At 34.7% G+C, this 20,435-nt stretch overlaps 1 protein-coding gene across 2 annotated transcripts; it reads right to left on the reverse strand.

Moving 5' to 3' along the window:
* Positions 1–90: 90 nt before the first annotated feature.
* On the reverse strand, positions 91–9,527 carry LOC108473627 (uncharacterized). Of its 2 annotated transcripts, none has more exons than XM_017775301.2 (20): positions 8,040–9,525; positions 7,511–7,714; positions 6,825–6,929; positions 6,297–6,362; positions 6,049–6,213; positions 5,025–5,099; positions 4,780–4,928; positions 4,278–4,413; positions 4,125–4,194; positions 3,904–4,031; positions 3,732–3,788; positions 2,718–2,903; positions 2,516–2,608; positions 2,235–2,320; positions 2,086–2,152; positions 1,936–2,002; positions 1,713–1,849; positions 835–926; positions 655–721; positions 91–569 (listed from the first exon to the last, which is right to left on the reverse strand). In XM_017775301.2, the coding sequence occupies exons 1-20, from the start codon at positions 9,282–9,284 to the stop codon at positions 405–407; spliced, it is 3,360 nt and encodes a 1,119-aa protein (XP_017630790.1). In that variant the 5' UTR covers positions 9,285–9,525; the 3' UTR covers positions 91–404. The 2 variants fall into 2 exon arrangements, with proteins under 2 accessions (XP_017630790.1, XP_052877170.1); XM_053021210.1 differs by having other exon boundaries at positions 432–569; positions 655–716; positions 8,040–9,527.
* Positions 9,528–20,435: the final 10,908 nt, after the last annotated feature.

Consider the following 20,435-nt stretch of genomic DNA (forward strand, 5'->3'; position numbering starts at 1 on the left):
TTATTCAATGTTGTAGTAAATCTTAAATCTAAAGGAATGCGTTTGATGTTTGCTTGATGATGAAAATGATACTAAAACCATCATTAACAATTTGAGAGTAAGAAACGGACCAATTACAAGTCCCTTGTATTATTATTATGCACTTCCTATACCAAAATTTTGCTATATTCAACCTTCAACCACCATACGCATTGGCCAAAACAGTGCCAAAAAAATTATAGAACATGCTATCAAAACAATAAATAAATAGGTGAAAACATTACTCACCAATAAAACCCTCACCACTTTCTACTTTTCTTTTACCTTCTATTATATAAAATCCATAATTGATTTTTTGTTTTTTTAAATTTGTAGAAGGCTAAGAATACAGGAATCAGAAGCTTTCCTCATCAATGACACCATAACTAGGATGATAGAATTGATTGCAAAGCAAGCTGCTGCTGTGGCTGCAAGGATGACCAGGTTGATGCCAGAGTAGATGCAGGTAATGATTGCTGGAAGTGCCTTATCAGATTTATCATTCTACTAGCAGTTTGCTCTGTTGCCAGATCTTTACCAGCACATAAAACCTATATCATCAATATTTTCATATAAATAATGATGAATAACAACCAAAAGGAACACACAACACTTAAAATATGGTCAAGATGATACCTCTGCAAAAACAGAAACTATCTTAGGAAGATATTGATTGTTGGGCCCTAAAAGTTCCTGATCTGACCTGATAACAGATGCAATTATTTTTAAAATGCACGGCCAGGAAAAAAGGGACCAGACAGATGATACAGAGAAGCAAACTTTTCACAGAACGTTCCAATAACTCTTATAGCCTACCTTTCAACCATAGAACATAGCTGTTCATGAACAATCTTGGCCTCAATCAGATCACCTTTTATCGGCAAGCAACTTAACCAAGCTGGAAGAATCTGCCAAACAGAAAGATCGATATTGTAAGAAAGTAGCTAGACTTATTATATCAACCTTGCTAAAAGGACTTGGACAAGAAATGGCAATTTTCTGAGATAAAAGTGAGGTTACTACAAACATTTTTATTAGAAAGGCAACAAATTGGGATTTGTAGAACCTGAAAGTAAATCCAATCTCTTCCTTCAACTCAAAATAAGTAAATAACTGCTAAGGTATAAAAATAATCTCCTACAGAGTAGCTAGCTGCTATTTTCTTGATTCTATTATTATTGTCTTAACATAGCACACTACATCCAGAAACAAAGACCTTTTTTGTCTGCTGCTAAATGAGTTGCATCAACAAACCATCAGTTTATAACCGCTTCAACCTCTTTTTCTCTACTCTCTCTGGTATTCAGACTGTGGCCATGTAAAAGGCCATGTACTTTTAGCCAATGACTAGTAAGGTCATTGCTGTGAGCAAATCAATTTTTCCTGACGACTGAAAGGTCATGAAAGGTCATCTTAGCTGGTTAACAAAATTCCTAGATTGAGAATTGGTTGAAACTGAAATCCAAGAAATGCATCCCCACATCACAATAGGGAAATTGAAGGCAGAAGACTAATGCAATGTAGATCATGAACCACGCAAGAAAATTTTCTCCAACATATCATAAATCTCAATTGTGACAAGTTCATTTAGAAATGAACATGAACCAGTCTAACATTGAAGTGCAAAGATTGAGCATGATAATAATTTCAACAGAAAAACGTACACAAAAAGGATTATGCAATGACACAAGTACCTGAGCAGCATCTATACTATCCCGATGAAATTGGCATATTTTTCCAAGAGCGGAAACCGCATTGTCATAAGCCATCACATTGTCCAAATGCAATGCATTAGGGTGTCTGATAACAGCATTAAGCCTGGAGAGGGCCTCTAAATAAAAAGAACGTATCATTTGATTAAACTAAGGAGACAATAACTTAAAAGGAAAAAAAGTAGTGATGCAAGTGTGCAGCAACCTTGGATAAGAGGTTTGAACACCGATCCGCCAAACTCAGCACACAAGCCAACCCCAAAAGCAGCTGCCTGAAAAATGAAGCACATATATTCTCAACACAATCCAGATTGACTAAAGCACAAGACAACTGATAATAATTAGATAAAAAAACCTGTCGAACATCAGGGCTTTCATCATTGCATGCCTCCAAAAGGAAGGGAAGATATGTGTCATAATACCTGCCCAAAATATTCAGCATAAATATCTAAAAGGACTTCCAGAGTTGGCATTCTCATAATAGTTAAGCAGGGAAGTGCATACTTAAGAGCTGCCTCACGACAGTGCTCAGCAAAATCATCAAATATACAGATAGCAACTCTCCTTTCTTCGGCTGTTTTATCCTTACCCTGTATAATCAGTAAATTTATCAGCCAGTTAATAGGCCTAACACCTCTGTTAATGCAGTAGAAACTCTATGTCTTTTTCTCCAAGAAAAGAGTAGAAAGGAAGCGAACAGTACTTAAGTAAATTTAGAGCACTTACTCCACAAAACCAATTCACATACATGTAAATATGAGATATAATAAGGACAAAGAACTCACCCACATAGGGGTTATATAAGATGTAAGCTCCTGGAAGAAAGGCAGGAAGGATGCCTTGAATGTTTTGATCAAAGTTCCCAACAAATCACCAAGCTTGATTCAGAGAAGATACAAGGCAAACAAATATGAGAGCATTATAACCTAGTACCAAAATATATTTCATGAACCGATAACCAAAAATCTATTAGGAACACAAACATACTTGACCGAAAACTTCTTCTTCTTGCTCATTTTCCTCCTTAAGCATTTCACCTTCTTCTTCATCAAAGTCCTCAGCTTTGGCCCTCTCTGCTCTTTCTTGTTTTCTAGCTGAGCTAGCTGTGATTACCTGTTTAATCTCATCAACAATGCATCTTATTTGGCCCTCATCAAGAAATGGTCCACAAATCTGTCATATTGAGAAAGAGGCAATTATCATAAGCTCAACCTCCCAGAGGGAAGCAGAATTGAAGTAGTCAATGAAAGTCTAAGTTCAAAAGATCAGTATAATGCCATCAACAGTAATTGAGCAAACCACCATAAACACCAAAATGAGGAAAGAGAGAAGAAATGAATCGTACCAACTTATTTGTTTTTCAGCATTAAATGAGGCATAGAAGATGATGTATAAGGTAGAATATCTATTCACATCACAAAGAAAAAATGACTTGTGCACTTGACATCACAAAAATCTAGAAAAACAAGGCTGATATCACTAATTTGGTGCATTCCTGATGTTTCAAACTATTATTTTCCACTTCACTTGATGGTTATTACTTATTACAACCAATCGTGTAACGGTGTTGGTGTTTCTTATTTTTCAGTTTATCAATCAATTTATTCCTCTAAAGATTAGCATCTCCGGCAGCATGCACAAAGAACAGCAAATTTTAGAAGGAATAGAGAAAATTTTCATAACCTCAAAGAATCAGCTGGATGAATGACTATAGATGATGTTGAAGCATTTCAAAAAGGCAAAATTAACAGGCAAGTATAAGCTAATAGAGACTCATAGTAAAGGCACAGAATATAAAGCAGTCTTTTAGTCATGATAGCATCACAGGCATTACACTCATGCCAGCCAAAGTTTTACACGCAGTAAAAGACCCAGTAAAAAAATCAGTATGTTTAGGATCACAAAAGAATATTTTCCATAAATACACCAAAGTTCCCACATAAAAGCACAAGAAATGTTAGCATATATGTAAATTCGTGGCAGATGATGGATGATGCTAACCTCTATGCATTCATTCAATGAATCCAACATGCTCCCACAAATTTCTACCTCAGGCTCCTGCAAGCAAATTAAAAAAATTATATATAAGCATACATGCCATTTCCAGAATAAATAGTAATCATGCATGCGTAACATCCAAGGACAAAATGATGACCCAAACCAAAAATATGACCTTGTGTAAAGCCTCCACCAAAGCTGGTATTATGTAATCCGTCAACTGCTTTATATATGTTCCATTTCGACCTTGAGCTTGCCCTTTCTCAACAGCTAGTTTAGCAGAACGTAACAGCTCCGGCATGGCTAAACAACGTATACAGATATCATCAAGAATGCAGGTGAGACAATACAGGAAAAGAATGCAAAACCAACAAGAGAAAAAGGACTAAGTCATACCAGAAACAGCTGCCTTCCTAACTTCCTCATGAAAATAAAATTTTAGAAGGGGAACTAAAGTAGTAGCAACCTGCATTTTTTCAAGCAGTTCAGTAACCAGAAACTTGGGCTCTCATGCAAGCTAAAAAAGAAAATGCCAAAAATAAAAGTAACCTGATCAATCCACGGGAAGAACCCTTCCTTTAACTCATCAGCATAACAACATAACATGTTGCAAGCTGTAGCTTTTTCTTCCAAAACACTCGTTTTGATCCCTATCCTTTTATCACCAAGAGTGATAGTCTCAATGCTGCAGCGAACAGAAAAAGCAGTAAATAAGCACCTTAAACACTTTAAAGCTCAAAAGAAACATGGTAGTGAAGGAACTTAAAAGATATTGCAGCTTTTCAAGAAGAAAAGAGGAGCATTTAACTAAGACATCTTGAAATTTCTATAGATATCCTAGAAAGAGCTTTTGCAAGAGCAAGGCAAAATGCAGCATATTACAGATATATGACAGGAAAATAGATATAGCTTTTACCACTTGAATATTAGATTAACAATCTTCTGTGCAAATAGCACAGGAGAAATGAGTACAAAAAAAATAAAAAGGCATCTAAACCAATACACTAAATTTAATAGTAAGACTTAAGACCATCCAGAACAAATTGCAAACCTTTCATCATCATCATCATCAACATTAGCATCAGAATCTGTGATTGTTACATCAGGCTTAAGCTGCGCAGATTGAAGCAGGGGGGGCATAACAACACTCATGTAAGGAAGAAAATCCTGTCCAAGGCACTTGCAAAGCCTGGCCCAAGCCTACCAAATCAAGGACCACCCAGAAAAGCAGTCAATACTTAGAAGACACTCTATCATTCAATTATCAATATAGTTTCCTTAATTATCAGAGGAAACCTGCAACATGTAGCTCGTTGTTGGATCATCCGATTCCATTTGAGATACTTGCAATGACATCAAGACGTCCATAACCTTGCAGTGTAAAAGGAAATAGTGAGGCAACGAGAATCTGCACCATGAGTCGCAAGAAATCCAATTGAATTTGGACACACAGAAACTATCAGTTATTCACCAAGATCAAACTATAATTGATAACTTAATCCCAGCCCAAGAACTTCCTTGAAAAGAAATAGATAAAATCTTATCTACCCCAAAGTCTCGTCATGAGGCTTATTAGTTGTTATTGAGAAAAATTTATTCAGACACTCAATAGGTTCTAAAGTATTTTCTCCCAGACAATAGATCAATTTAGAAGTAATGGTCTACCAAAGAACATGAAAGAGTTACAAACTCCTATATCTTGACAACAACCACCTACCATTTGAACATAGTGTCTAATGGTTTATAATCAATATTGGAAAAGGAAAAAGCCCATTGAATATTAGGAACTATTTGTAATTTTGTCTCCGCAGCTTCCTCAAAATTTATTCAGAAAACAGGATACTGAAGTAAAACATCTAGAATAAAATTCCTTGTTTCCAGTGTTCCGGAAGGTTGAAAGAGAAATATTAATATTTTTGAATTTTATAAACAAAATTGGAGAAGAATTTGGTATCCAGAATATTTCATTGAAGAGTACAAGTCAAAAGATAGAGATCCAAATCGAAAATCACTTTCCAAAAAACTGAAAGAGGCCTTAGTTTGAGAGACATACTAGGAACATAGAAGAAATTTAAAATTGAAGAAATTAGAATTAGAAAGATCATGTATTATAGATGGATAATAAGTGATTGGAAAATGAAAAAAAAAATGATGAAAAACATTAAATTTCTAAGTGGTTATCTTCACACAGCCTTGCTGTATTTGAGTCCTTTTATAAGATCGCTAAAATTGGTAACTCCTCCAAAAATAATACCATAAAGGATAAAATTGACAATCTGGTTCGTAGCTACAAAAACCATACAAATTCTTTAATCCTTACCTGTTTAGCATCATCCCTAAATTTTTCCTTTCCAACAGCCATGCCAACCAAACTAATGCACTCCATAGCTTTGGCACGAAGCATACGATTAGATTTATCATTTGCATTAACCAAGATAGCTTTCAAGTAAGGCATCACAGCATCGTAATATTTCTGGAATTGCTCCTGTTGTTAAGCATCCCATGTCAGATAAAATGCACTTAAATATATACAGAAAATATGAAAATATTCCAGAAGCCTTTGAATACCTGAGATGAATCAGCAACTGATGCCAAAGCCGTCAAAGCACCCTCCTGGACCATTTGCTTCCCGTTCTGAAGAGCAAAATAAGGTGAAGACAACAAGCAAAATAAAAGTCAAATAAATTGAAAATTACTCCAACCAGAGAAGAGAATACGCAAGACAATATATTTATGCACCTTTTATAATGTATTCTAAACTAAACTCTTTTGTGATCTAAGGAAATTAAAAGCATGGCCAGATATAAACAAACAAATGATTATTGATTAACCTAAGGGCAAAAAATGGCATGAAAATCTACAAAAGCAGCATGTGACATGTCTATTTGACACATTGCAGAAGCAATTTCCCGCTATCTTCTAAGCTTTCTCTCATTCAAAACCTGTCCACTATTTTCAAAACAAAAATCTCACCATCTTAAAGGTATATACCATTCTGATTGCTAGGAATTACAAGTTCTTTAACAGGAAAGCAACCAGCAGAGAATGTGTTCTCCAATCCATAGACTTCAACAGAAGTACAGAAAACATATATACCTGAAGCAGTACAAGAAGTTTGCTCACAATCCCATCCAGGTATGGAGTTAAGATGTCTGGGGTACAATTTTCACTGAAATTAAGTACTGCTGAAGAAGCATGGGCCTATATTTTACACACACAAAAATAAAACAAAAAAAAGAGAAGAAAATAAATAAGATTTTTTACATCCAAACAAAGAAACCAGATAATAAAGGCTGATGAAAGAAGATTACATATTGCTTCTGGAAGACATCACTATTTCTGGGGAACATTAAACAATATTTTGCTTCAAAAAAAAATTCTAAATACACATATATAATCATTTATATTCTTCACCAGTTCATCTATTTTTTTTCCTTTTTCTTTCCAGGGGGAAAGAAAGTAGTAATAAAATTTTAAAATTGGGAAACATTTTGATCATATTTTGCTTCAAAAAAGATTTTGAATACACATATGCAAGTATATATGTGTGTATATATATACCTCATCTATCCTTTTTCCTTTCAAAGGGGGACACAATAGTAACAAAATTTTAAAATTTTAGTAGCATATTTTGTATGCCATTACTAGACATTAAAATAAATAAATTCATTTTAAATTAAATCAGTTGCTCTATTAATCCTAAATGATTTTAACTAAACAATAAAGTTAAACCCAGAAACACTTATTTAATCATTATAACATATTCATGATATTGGGGAAACCTGCACACGAGGATTCTGGAAGTCATCCATGGCTCCAGCTAGTGCAGGCAACACTCTCTGATGATATTGAGTCTGCAACTCTGGGCCCAAGTCCGTAGACAACTGCCCAATGGCATTAATAGCTGCCCATCGAACACGAGGATGGGCATCATGAAATGAATTCAAAACCATTGACACTACCTGTTCTAGATTTCTTATCATCACCTGGCAAGAAGAAGAAAAGAAAAGCAAAACCCGTTCAGAAACAATGAAGCATATTACAATTTAATCAAAATCAGCCCCATTGATCAAGGGACATAGATAAAGCAATTATTTATCAAGTTAACCGTAGAACCTATATTAATTCAAATCCACTCAAATTATAAATGCCACGTCTAGAATAAACAAAACATAAAAAATTAAGCTTCTAATAGTGTCTTATCATTATTATATAGGTAGCAAGAAGTGACATGCAAGCTCCAAATAGAATAAACATACACAGTGCATTAAATATGATCAAACTGTTAATTTGGAACTTCAAAATTCAAACCTTGGAACAACCCTCAGCAATCTGAGCAAGTGCAATGAGAGCAGCATGTCGTTTCTGCCACTCTGAAGCAGCCAAAAACACCGGAAACAATTCTGAAGCCACTGGTAAAACAGTATTCCCTCCTAATGAAATCGACAATCTATCTAAACACTCCTGACCAACCCCATAATTACTTGTTTCCCCAGCATCCTCATCCTCACTCTCTGCATTATACCAATCCGGTTCATCTTCAATGTCCACCAATAGATTCATCAACACCCAAAATAACCTCCTTATGAATTGTGGTAACTTCCTCATCATCCCCGGAGCCCTCTCTCTCGCCTCTGCTAACGTAATTATAAATTCAATGGCTAAATGGCGTGTTCCTTCTTCTAAACTCTCCGCCTCAGCAATTTGTAACATCGATCCTACTACTTCCATTATTTGCCTCCTTAGAAACCTCGGCTCAGTCCCGGCTAACTCAATTAACAATTCCAAAGCCTCTTGAGCTGTGGCTTCTAATCCAGAGTTCAACGCCTCGGTCAACGTCTGCATCATCAACGGCAACAAATCTTGGAAAGCGTCCCGATCTTTGGGGTTTGAAATGCATTGAATGAAACTGACTGAGGCGCTTAAAGCTGCGATTCGTACGTCGCAACTTGACGGATTTGATAAACAATTGAAGAAGACGGAATGAAGAGTGTTTAAATGAGGGATTAGGGTTTCCGTTGTTTCTCCGACGTTTTGAGCTAATCGAGAGAAAATTAAAAGAGCAGATTCTTCGAGGTTGGGATTCTTAGAATTCACACATTGGAAGAGGAATGGCAATAGTTCCGGCCAGCCTCTAGTAGCAACGACGGAAGAAGCGAGTTCGGAAATTGTATCGCAGAGTTTTTTTACGTTAGCTTTCGATTCTTCGGTCTGGAGGGAGGATAAAAGCGTGGATTTAATGGCGGCGCGTGTGGATTCAGCTAGGAGGGGAAAGAGAAAGGAGTAATCAGCGGCGGGAGTTAGGATTTTACGGAGGAGGACGGCGGAGAGGGCGCGGAGTTCGGGACGAGGGGATGAGGATAAGACACGGGAGAGAGCGACGGAGAGAGAGTCGGGGTGAGTTTGTTTGGCAAGGTGGAAGAGTGACTCGGCCTGGGAACGTTGGTCGTTGGAGGAAGACATGAGGTGGGAGATTAGGGTTTCGAAGTGAGTCGAATCGGGGCCCAAGATGTGGGCGAGTTGAGCGAGTTGGAGCTGAGTTTGATCGGTGGCCATGGGCGAGTTTCAGGGTTTTAGGAGGATATAATTTGTTTTTGTTATTTGGGGTTTTTTGTATTTGTGGCGCCTCCCCAATCCCAATATAACAAAAGGAAAGAAGAAATAAAGAAGAAGATAGATACGAATTTTAAGGCAGGGTTTGCGAGCGCGAGTGCGAGTGCGAGGGGAGTGTTTTAAACGAAACCAAAAGTTGTCGGTCCATTTCTTCTTCATGCCTCTCTACTCTTACACATTTTCATTTTACTCACTTTTCCTTTTAATTCCAAATATTCAATCTCATTTAATAATTAAATTTTATTTTTTGAATTTTTTAAAATCTTCCTTGTACTCTTTTGAAATTTAAGATTTAGTCTCTATAATTTTGGGACAGTGAGTCCTGTACTTTTTAATTTTAAAATCTTGGTCCTTTTGTCTAATTTTGTTCTTAAAATTACAGTTAAAAATTGATCAAATATCTTTTAACCCTCAATGTTTACAGTTTTTTATTTTATCTTTATTCTTTAAAATTGCAGAAAAAATTAAAATGACCTATTTTTCATTTTTAAATAAAATGTAAAAAACTAAATATATAATTCTTAAAAGAATTCAAAAAATTTTAAAAAGAAATATTTAAAATTAAAAATATAAAAATTAATTTTAAATTTTAAAATTATTAAAATATATAAAAATCTATTTTTTTAAAAATATGTTATTTACTCCTTAAATGGTAATAAGAGGCTTTTATGGGCCTTGTAATAGCCAAACCGATTGGCTCGACTCGTTTTTGAGACAGACTTGGCTAGGCCTAACTTGACTTGGCTTGTTTTATTGTTTAAAATATTAAAAATATAAAAATTTATATTAGTAGTTTAGGTACTAGATTGAACATTTTCAAATTACAAGTATTACATTGGACATTTTATGAAATACATGTATAATAATAAAAACACATATTAATAATTCAGTTATCACATTGGACATTTCTAAATTACGAGTACTACATTTTACATTTCCAAATTACAAGTACCACGTTGGACATTTTCAAAGTAGAAGTACCATATTAAACATTTTATGAAAGTATAGTATCAAATGTGATATTATCCCTAATTTTATCACACTTGCCAATTTTTAACTAAAAAAATCCAAAAGGTTTAAGAGATTTTTTTAAGGGGCAGAGTAATTTGGACAATGAATTGTAGTTTAGGTATCACTTTAAGGACCAACTTAAGAAAAATAGTATAATTTCAATATGATTTAAACATTGTAATTTTTTTTTCATTTTTTTCTCACTTATTTGTCTCAATTCATTTGCATCCGATGCCTAAAAGGATAATAAAATTTTTAATTTAGTAGGTGTGATACATTAATATGGTATAATAAATAGAAGGGTCAATTTTATTTAAAATTATATTTCGATTATTCAACTTTCGAAAGTTACATAATAGTCATTAACATTATCGAATTGTTACATTTTCGTCACTTGTCCGTCTCTTAACGTGGCACGCTAATTTAAATGTTTAATTACGAATTTGGTCCTTGAACTATAACTAAAATATCATTTTTTTTAAAAAAATCTTAACAATAATTCTAAAAAGAACAAAATTTTAAAAAAAAAAACCAAAATAACATTTTAGTTATGTTTAGGGACCAAATTAGTAATTAACCATTTAAATTAACGTGTCACGTCAACCTCAGAACGGTAGTTAACAAACAAATTATAAAAATGTAATAATTTGATAATTGTTATATAACTTTTGAAAGTTAAGTAACCAAAATACAATTTTAAATAAGTTTTAGGGACATTTGATATAGTTTACCCTAATAGAATTAAAAGAAATTAACTTCTAAATCTTAAGAAACCAAAGTTCTAAAAATATTACCCACCAATCATAATTTTATAGAAAAAATCAAGTTCACATTAGAAAAAAATTACCATTATTATTTATTATTTATGTAACTTTTAAAATTATCAACTCCTTTTAAAAATATTATTATTTTTCAAACATTTATAATGATTTTTTTACTCTTAAATTATATAAAAGAAAAGTTATTTTAGTCGGGTTCTTTTAGCTTCATTAAACTCTTTAACTTTTAGTTTTGTCAAATTATGCAAAATTACAGTCAGTTAACTTTGATGATGAGAATGATTGATGTTGACATGACATCTAAATTACAATTTATATATATTAGTTTAGTAATTAATTAAATTTTAAAATTTAAAACATTAAATTTTTAAAAAATATTTTCTTAAAATTCAAAAATTATAATTTAAAAATAAAAATAGGTAAATTTTGTAAATTAAAAAACTATATAAAATTTATAACAATTTTTAAAAAATAGAAAATATATATATTTTTTTTCAAAATTCAAAAAAAAATCAATAGAAGGAAATAATTAAAAAAACATGATTCGCCCGCTACTTCTTTACTCTTCTTTAGAGTAAAAAACTCCAAGCCAAGCCTCACAAACCCCTTTTATCCCTAAATTGCAACTTTTTATGCTAAAAAAACTATTAATTGATTCATCAATCAGATTTTGTTTCCCACTGCTTTCACCATTGTTGCCATCAACACAACACCCCATTGCCAAATCTTCATATCGGAACTGTAGAACATAAGTCCCACAGTCACTAAAACCTCCATTTTTTCTTTCCATCTCCCTTCCCTCATTGATCGCCTAAACCCATCCCTCTTTACCTAAAGGAACATGGTTTAAGATAAGAAGCAAAACTTTCCAGTAATCTTTTTGAGCAATCACTAATTTTCGTCCAAATCTAGTTCATACACTTTAAGTAATTTTTTTTTTTAATGATTTGGGAGGTCAAAGGAAAGTCTTGGTGGAGAGAAGGCTATGTCTAGAATCGAAAGACGATCCGAAAGTGGGTTCAAGAGATCGAACCTCCATTTTTCAATGTTAGAGAGGAGATTTGGTAAGGTTTCAAGAAAGATTTCAGAAAACCAAAATGAGGAAGCAAAAGAAAGACAATGAGCTTTAGTTTGATGGTAACATTGGATTGAATGGAAGCCAATGAGAGGTGATGTCGGTTATTTGAGCAGAAACTATCTTAAGAGAGAAGCAAGTTCAAGCGGCGGTGCTAAAACATTTAACACTATGTTTGGTTGGGATGAATAACATCTCAATTCCGAGTCGATTCTTAAGGGAACAAATTATTCAGTCATTTGGTTTACTGAATTACTTATTTATCTGAATACACATTACAGTCTGATTATGAATGCTCCCGTAATAGTTATGCTTCAACTATAACAAAATGTTGAAGACTGAAAAATAAAAGATGGTTCATTGATAAAAGAAGAGCCAAACACAAATGGAGAAAGGCTGGATAGATAGAAAATGAAAGAGATAAATTATAAATGAGAAATATTTCAAAATATAAATGGTTAAACTTGTAAGGAAGCAAATTCATTTGATAATAGCTTCAACTAAATAGGAGAAATAACTTCTCTTGGAAGTGTTTTCTCTCTAAACTCGTTTGTGAGTTTTAGGGTTTCTTGAAGCTATTTGGTCTTCAACTTGTGACCTCAGTCTACATTTTCGTATGGTTGTTTGAGGGGTTTGTCCTTTTTTCCTCTGTTGCTTCTGTTTTCAACGTCAATTTGGTGTGGGTCTTTGGTTTTGTTTTTCTTGCGACGGGTTTTTGTTAGGTGAGTGAGAGCTCATCTATTATGTTTCTTTCTTTATGCTTTTATAGAAACCAAATTGGGATCACAAATTGAAAACCAAGAATGTCTCCTAACAGTGAAGTTTGCCTGGGAATCACAAGTACAGGGATTTGGTATGTACTGTTTATCGAAGAAGCTTGTACTTCTGTCCTAAATTGAGTCTTATGATTTTTTGGTTGAATAAATTCAGCATCAGTGTCCTCATCGTCTCAACTCCTTGTTCCAATGCTTCATCAATCTCTCAAACATACCACCCATTTAACACTTCACTTTAGCCGACTGAGTTTTGACTCGATCGGCATAGATATTGTAATCAATATAAAAAGTTGTGGGTTTGAATGCGCTAAAACTCATTATCCTCGTATTTATGAATTAGAAAAGATTGTTTAAAAATAAATAAAAACACTTCACTTTCATCTCTCAAATTACCCTACTTAATAGGAATACCCCATATTTGAATACTCTCATCTGTTCTCCATCAACCAAACTTCAAAGTTGTACATTGTAATTAATGAGAAAGACAAGAGGCAACTAAATACTTGATTTCACTCCGCAGGACTGAACTTCTGCAGAAGATAAGGTTTCATGTCCATAGCACCAGATGGATTTCCAATGCTTGAACAATAAATTATTCTTATGGAATTATGGAACCATGAATCACCATGTGCATCTAATTTACCTTTTAAAAGGGATATGTGTTTATAATGCAAAAATTAAATAAAAACTGATGGGATTCGAAGAGCCCACCTATGCACAACAAAGGAAATGATTGCCATCCAGATGTGAGATGTCCCATCACACTCTTCACTCTACAACAAGAAAGCATAAGTTAATGTTTTCAAATCACCATTTGTTGGGAGAAAGGCGAGGATGCACTTAAATAGACAGGAGAAACAACTTTGAGATCCATTTATTGTTCCGTATCATAAGGATGAAAATATGAACTGGTATTGCTCAAATACGCATGTAAAGATAATGAATATGCAAAATGATTTCAAGCAGGAATCATTGAGCAAAGAACTGCTTCGAAAATAGCCGAGTTATGTCCAAGAAATCAAACTTAAATTACCAAGAATTCAAATTAGAATTGAACAATATATACACAAACTAGGCTCAGAACTCCAAATCACATGGAAAGGAATGAGACATAAAATACAACTAATACAAATTTTGCTATAGTAATATCAATGGAAAATACCCATTATGGTGCCTATTATGATACTTGATATTACCGGCCCAAAACACGAATGGGTTTGAGTCGGTTACCATCAAGCTCGCACGTTGAGCTCGCATAATAATAGTGTTCGCAGGAGGGGTACCTATATTCTCCTGCGAACTCACACATGGGATCGTCATGAGACCACATAAATACGTGTTAAGTCTAGAGTAAGATACGTGTTGATATGCATGGAACCTACCTAGTATGTCATATTAGTGAATAATACATATATCATATAAATAGGGAAGCCTCACCATATAAAAGAGACAGAGAAAAAATACTCAATAATTTGGTGCAGTGAGCGTGGACAGATTTCCGACCAAAAGATTTTTAGTTTGCAAAGAAAAATCAAAATGGCTCACCCAAATGAGAATTTCCCCATTAATTTTTTGTCAGGAGAGGTTAAAGCTTTTGGCGCCAGTAATCAACTTTAACAGCTCGATTTTGGGCCTAATCAGAACAGTGGTTTTGGAACCACTAATCCAAAGTCAGAGAAATTATTTTAATATTATTTTATATGTTATAGCATGGTTATATGAATGTTTGAAAATTTTGTTGAACTAATTTTAGCGATTTCTTGCTTAATTTCGAAGAATGACTAAATCGCATAAAGTGCAAAAGATTTGTTTTACTAGCTGAAAGTGTTAAATGGCTATGAAACATTAAATTAGAGGTCCTTAGTGAGTAAATAGACCACAAACTTATTAGTGGCTGGACATGGAGCCTTAATTCATGAAATGGTCAAATGTTAGGTGACTTAATTGATAATAAAATATTAACCTAAAAGGCTAGCTATCATCTTTTTCATTTTCATTTCTTCTCCACCAAAAATTTCAGAAAAGCGGGGATTTTGAGAGATCAAAATTTCAGCAACTTCTATCCCTTGCAAGTAAGTGATTTTGATGGTCATTTTTGTTGATTTTTGTGTTTTTTAAACCCTTATAGCTTAATCTAGCTAATAAGGGGAGTATTTTGCAAAATGGTTGATAGTCTAGAGATTTACCATGAGAGGATTTTTTATGTTTGTTGAGTATTTATGGAAGAAAATGAATATTGGTTGTTAAATAAACAACTTTGTGAAAGGGGTTCTCATGAAAACACCTAAAAAGACCATTTTGTGAAGTTTATAAAATAGGTTGTAAATGTCTGAAATAATTGAAAATTGTGAGCTGCTATAAGAGTAATAAAGGTTTGGCTAGGCTTGTTAAAGGAGGAAATTTAATTAAAATCATTTTACGAGTCTAGGGGTAAAATCGTAATTATGTGAAGTCTAGGGGCAAAATGGTAATTTTGCCCAGGTATGAATTATAGATTGTCTTGATTAATGTAGTGATTAAATAAGTGAATTTTTTTATTATAGATTAAGAAAAACAGAGTCCGAACCCAGACCGAGGGATGACCAAGCTAATAGACGCCCACTTTTTGTATACCGAGGTAAGCTGTACGTAAATAATATAACTTTATTGTTATTATGTATTGAACAATTAATATGGAATAAAGTGTTTGATTATTGCTGTGAATATGTATGATGAAAACTAATGTAGTAAAAACTCCCGGTTGAACCTCAGAAATAGATTGGATATCCATGCCATGACAATTGAGTGATATGTGTGCTAGTGTAAGACCATGTCTGGGACATGGCATCGGCCATATTATAAGAGTTAGTGTAAGACCATGTTTGGGACATGGCATCAGCGTTGATATGTGCACTAGTGTAAGACCATGCCTGGGACATGGCATCGGCATTGAGACGAGAGCTAGTGTAAGTCCATGTCTGGGACATGGTATCGGCCTCGACATGTGAGCCAGTGTAAGACCATGTCTGGGATATGGCATCGACCTCGACATGTGAGCCAGTGTAAGACCATGTCTGGGACATGGCATTGGCATTAAGAAGAGAGCTAGTGTAAAACCATGTTTGGGACATGGCATCAGCCTCGACATGTGAGCCAGTGTAAGACCATATCTGGGATATGGCATTGGAAATTTACCCTCTTGTGTGAGGCTTATCGGGCATCCTTTAGTATTCCAAATGGTTCTATCGGTTGTTTTAAGCTTATGATAAAGATATGAAATGATATAATCATGTTGTGAGTGGTACAGGTTCTTACTCGAAACTCATAAGATATGAGCTTAGTTATGATGCCTTAATGGTAAGAATGAAATTGAGTAAATATCTATGAGAATGATTTTGGGGACGATCTTGAAACCTTTGGCTTATACTTGTGATGTGTAAATATGTAGTAAATCTACCATTGTTAAATCAAGAATGTTGTGCTGGTTTACAATATGCTATGTGTTTAAAGATGCATGGTTGATGTTGTTACTTATTTACATGCAACTTACTAAGTTTAATGCTTACTTCCTTTCCTTTCCTTTTCCTTATAGCATCGTCAAGCTAATTCAGGGATTAAAGGACGTCGGAGCTTGATCACACTATCAATCAGAATATTTGGTATAGTTAGATTTATTATTTTGTGTATGGCATATATAGGGACTTGGTCTTTTTGCTAAGTGTCATATTGTTTTAGCCAAATATGTTGGCTTGCCATGAAGGTTGATTCATTTTGTATAAGGCCATGGATGATGGCAAATATTTATTATTACTAAATGCATTTGATGAGGTTTTCTATGGATGTGATTATTGCATAGTTTGTATTGATAAGTAGGAGATGTTATATGTGATAGAAAATAGCTTAGAATCAATCTGTTATATGTTATATATGGATGTTTGGTTGTGGCTGTTTTGGTGATGTGTTTATGCTTGAATTGAAAATGTTTGATGTGGTGTAGGTTGGTACAAGTAAGAGTGGCATAAAGGCTTGGTAGATAGCCTTGTTTTTATCCACACGAGTAGACACACGCCCGTGTGTCTGGGCCGTGTGTGACACTCAGTCTGCTCCACAGGCGTGTAGTTAGGCCGTCTGTCCCCTGCACCTAAATTTGGCAAAACAGAATGCCCAATAGTAACCACACGGGCGGAGACAAAGCCATGTGTCTCAACTGCGTAGAGGACACGGCCATAGTACATGGGCATGTACCCAGGCCGTGTGAAGTCTGCACCTTAAATGTGAAATTAAATTTGCCACACGGCCTAACACAGGGTGTGCGCCTTGGCCATGTGCCCCTAAATGGCAGATGACATTAGAAATAGAATGTCAAGGTTTTAATACACGGACTGAGACATGGGTGTGTCATGGCCGTGTGAGGGACACGGGCGTGTGCAAGGCCGTGTGAAAACCCCTGTAAGTTCAAATTGAGAAATAAATCTACACAGGCCTTTAACATGGCCAAGTTAAGAGGATGCACGGGCGTGTCGACCTTCCACACGGGCGTGTGCCCCCATTTGCATTGAAATTTTTCAAAGTTTTCTAAAGTATTCGGTTTATTCTCAAACCGTTTCCAAAGAGTGTTTTAGGCCCCGTAGGTTGATATTAGGGATGTTAAGAGGAAGTTTGAAAGTTTTAAATTTGAGCAAAATTTTATGACCCGAAAATGTTTGTATGCATGTGTTTAAGTCCAGTAACACCTCGTACCCTGTCCCGACGTAGGATACGAGTAAGGGGTGTTACATCAACCTAGTGCGACTAATTTATTTATTGGTTGTTTGCCAATTGACCAGAAAATTTGGGTAATCCAACTCATGTAGGAGCCTTAAATTCTTTGGACTTGAATATCCCATCTAGTTAGGGATTATCACTCCGCTTTAATCAGGAGGCATCCCCATAACAGTTTTTTTACTCTTCAGGAGAAAATGAGGTTGATGAGGGAGCAAATGACTTTGTAAAATGTTTGATTCGAGCAACAACAAACATTTCAGCAAGAGTTATTGAAACAGAATGAAGAGTTGAGAAGAAAGATATAGTCTGACAATTTTGATATTCGCGACCATCATGCATGAAAAAGGCCCTAGAGTACATGCAAAACGGTGGTAGAATGAAATGGATGCTCTACGTATAGATGTACAGGCTTTGCATCCTGAATCCCGGGATATGGATTGGCTATTTTGTTCTAACAATCTGTAAGCTCCTAAGATAGCAACTGTAAGTTTACCGACTGACTTTAAAGTTCTAAAAGAAATGTTTGAAGGTAGGAGGGACCCTCGAGCACATCCCATACAGTACAATAATTATATGAATGTGCTGGGAGCTTCTGATGTTGCAAAGTGTAAGGCCTTCTTAACGATCCTTAAGGGAAGCACAAAAGACTAGTATTTATCTTTACCGTAGGGTTTCATTCAAAGTTTTTCATAATTAGTTCAAATGTTCTTAGGGAGGTTTCAAGCGTATAGGACAATAATGAGTACTCCTATGGGTTTAATGTTTGTCAAGCAAAGAGAAGGAAAGAGTTTGTAGAATTACATCAAGTGTTTTTATGCAGTGACATTAAATACAAAAAATCTGAAAGACTAATGAGCTATATATGGGAGTCTTGAATGAGCACGTGCAATGCTCGTTCACTGTACAGGCCACAAAGTTTGGCAGATTTGTATGAGAGGGCTCACAAATTTGTTGAAGCAAAAGAGATTAAGAGAGAAAATCACGATACATTCCAAAATGATGATAGTTATTCAAGGAGTAGAGGGGGAGCTCACGGACATCAGGGTCCATCTTCTCAAGCTCTGCGTGTACAAAGCGGGGGAAAGTAGAAGGGATAGTCACAGAATGAGTCATCTAGGACATCTTAAAGGACTCAACCTGAGCACGTGAAAAAGTATCCTTCTTATGGTAAATTTGATACATATACTCCCTTAACTGCTACGTGTGCATATATCTTTAGTCAAGTAAAGAATCTAGGCATTTTGCCAAGTCCTCCACCTATGAGACATAATGCAAGAAGGTCGAACTTGAGGGATAAATGTGTTTTCCATGAAGATAGGGGCCATAAAACTAAAGATTTTCTTCTTTGAAGGATACCATTGAAGAAGCAAATAGAAACGGTAATCTGAAGGATTTTGTAGCTCAGAATGATAGTCAACCAAGGCAGAGTTCAAAGACCGAAGCTAAAGGTAAGTAGAAGTTGAGGGGAACTATTCATGTGATAATTCGGACAAATGAGGATTGGGCGACCGCTAATACCAAGAGGAAGACCCATCTTAGAAGTGTTATGTGATCAACCGTAATTCAATATGGCAGATTAAACTAGTTTTCACATTTAAGGAGCTTGAATACAAGCATTTTTGTAATGTTTTAGTTAAGTTTTCTTAGTTTTATTTATATTTAATAAAATGTGCAAATTTAGTCTTTTATTGACCTTAGGGGCTGAATGACGCCTAAAGGTAAGCTAATACACTTTGAGAGTGTGTATGAAGCCATTATAAAGTGCACTAAATGGATATTAGTCACTATGTTGCAACACGAATGACACGATGTGTAGCATCTCGATTTTGGGCCTAGTCGGAACACTGGTCTTGGGACCAGAAATCTGACGTAAGAAAAATTATTTTTATTATATTTTATGGTATATGATTTCACCAAATAATTTCATGAAAGTTTCGTTCAAAATTTTTTACATTTGGGCACTCAATTTAGTCAAAAGGACTAAATTGTAAAAAGTGCAAAAGTTGAGTTCTACATGTTAGAGGTGTCAAATTGTTATGAAATTTTAAATTGGAGGCCTTTAAATGGCAATTAGACCATTAGTTAATTTTTGGACAAAAATAGACATGAAATGGGTGTAATAAAATATTTTTAAGTTAGGGGCATTTTGGTAAACTAATAATTAAAAGAATTAAAAAGCCAAAATAGCCAAAATTTGGTCATCTTCTCCATGTACCAGCTGAAACCCCCATGGAAGCTATGGCTAGGGTTTGGTTCAAGCTTCCAAGATCATTTGTAAGTGATCTTGAGCCCCTTTTTTAATGTTTTTTACATTATTGAAATCCCGGTAACATGATCTACTCATTTCTACTATTATTTTGAGCTAGGGTTTATGTTTAAAAATTTACCCATGAGTAACATGCTTGTATTTTGATTTCTAATGGTAGAAAATGAGAGTTGGGTGTTAAATAAATGACTTTTACTAAGTGATTTTCGATGAAAACGTCTAAAATGATCATTTTGTAAAATTGTAAAATTGGTCATAAAAGGGTGATTTAGTGGAAATTGGGGGCTGCCATAGTTATGAAAATGATTCAGCTAGGCTTAAAATGTAAGGAAATTGAATAAAAATCATTTTACAAGCCTCAGGGCAAAAGTGCAAATATGTGAAAGTTTAGGAGTTAAAATGTAAATTTGTAAAAATATGATTTTTGGACCCATATGAATAATG

This window comes from Gossypium arboreum, chromosome 11 (genome assembly GCF_025698485.1).
Source record: "Gossypium arboreum isolate Shixiya-1 chromosome 11, ASM2569848v2, whole genome shotgun sequence".
Taxonomy (NCBI): Eukaryota; Viridiplantae; Streptophyta; class Magnoliopsida; order Malvales; family Malvaceae; genus Gossypium; species Gossypium arboreum.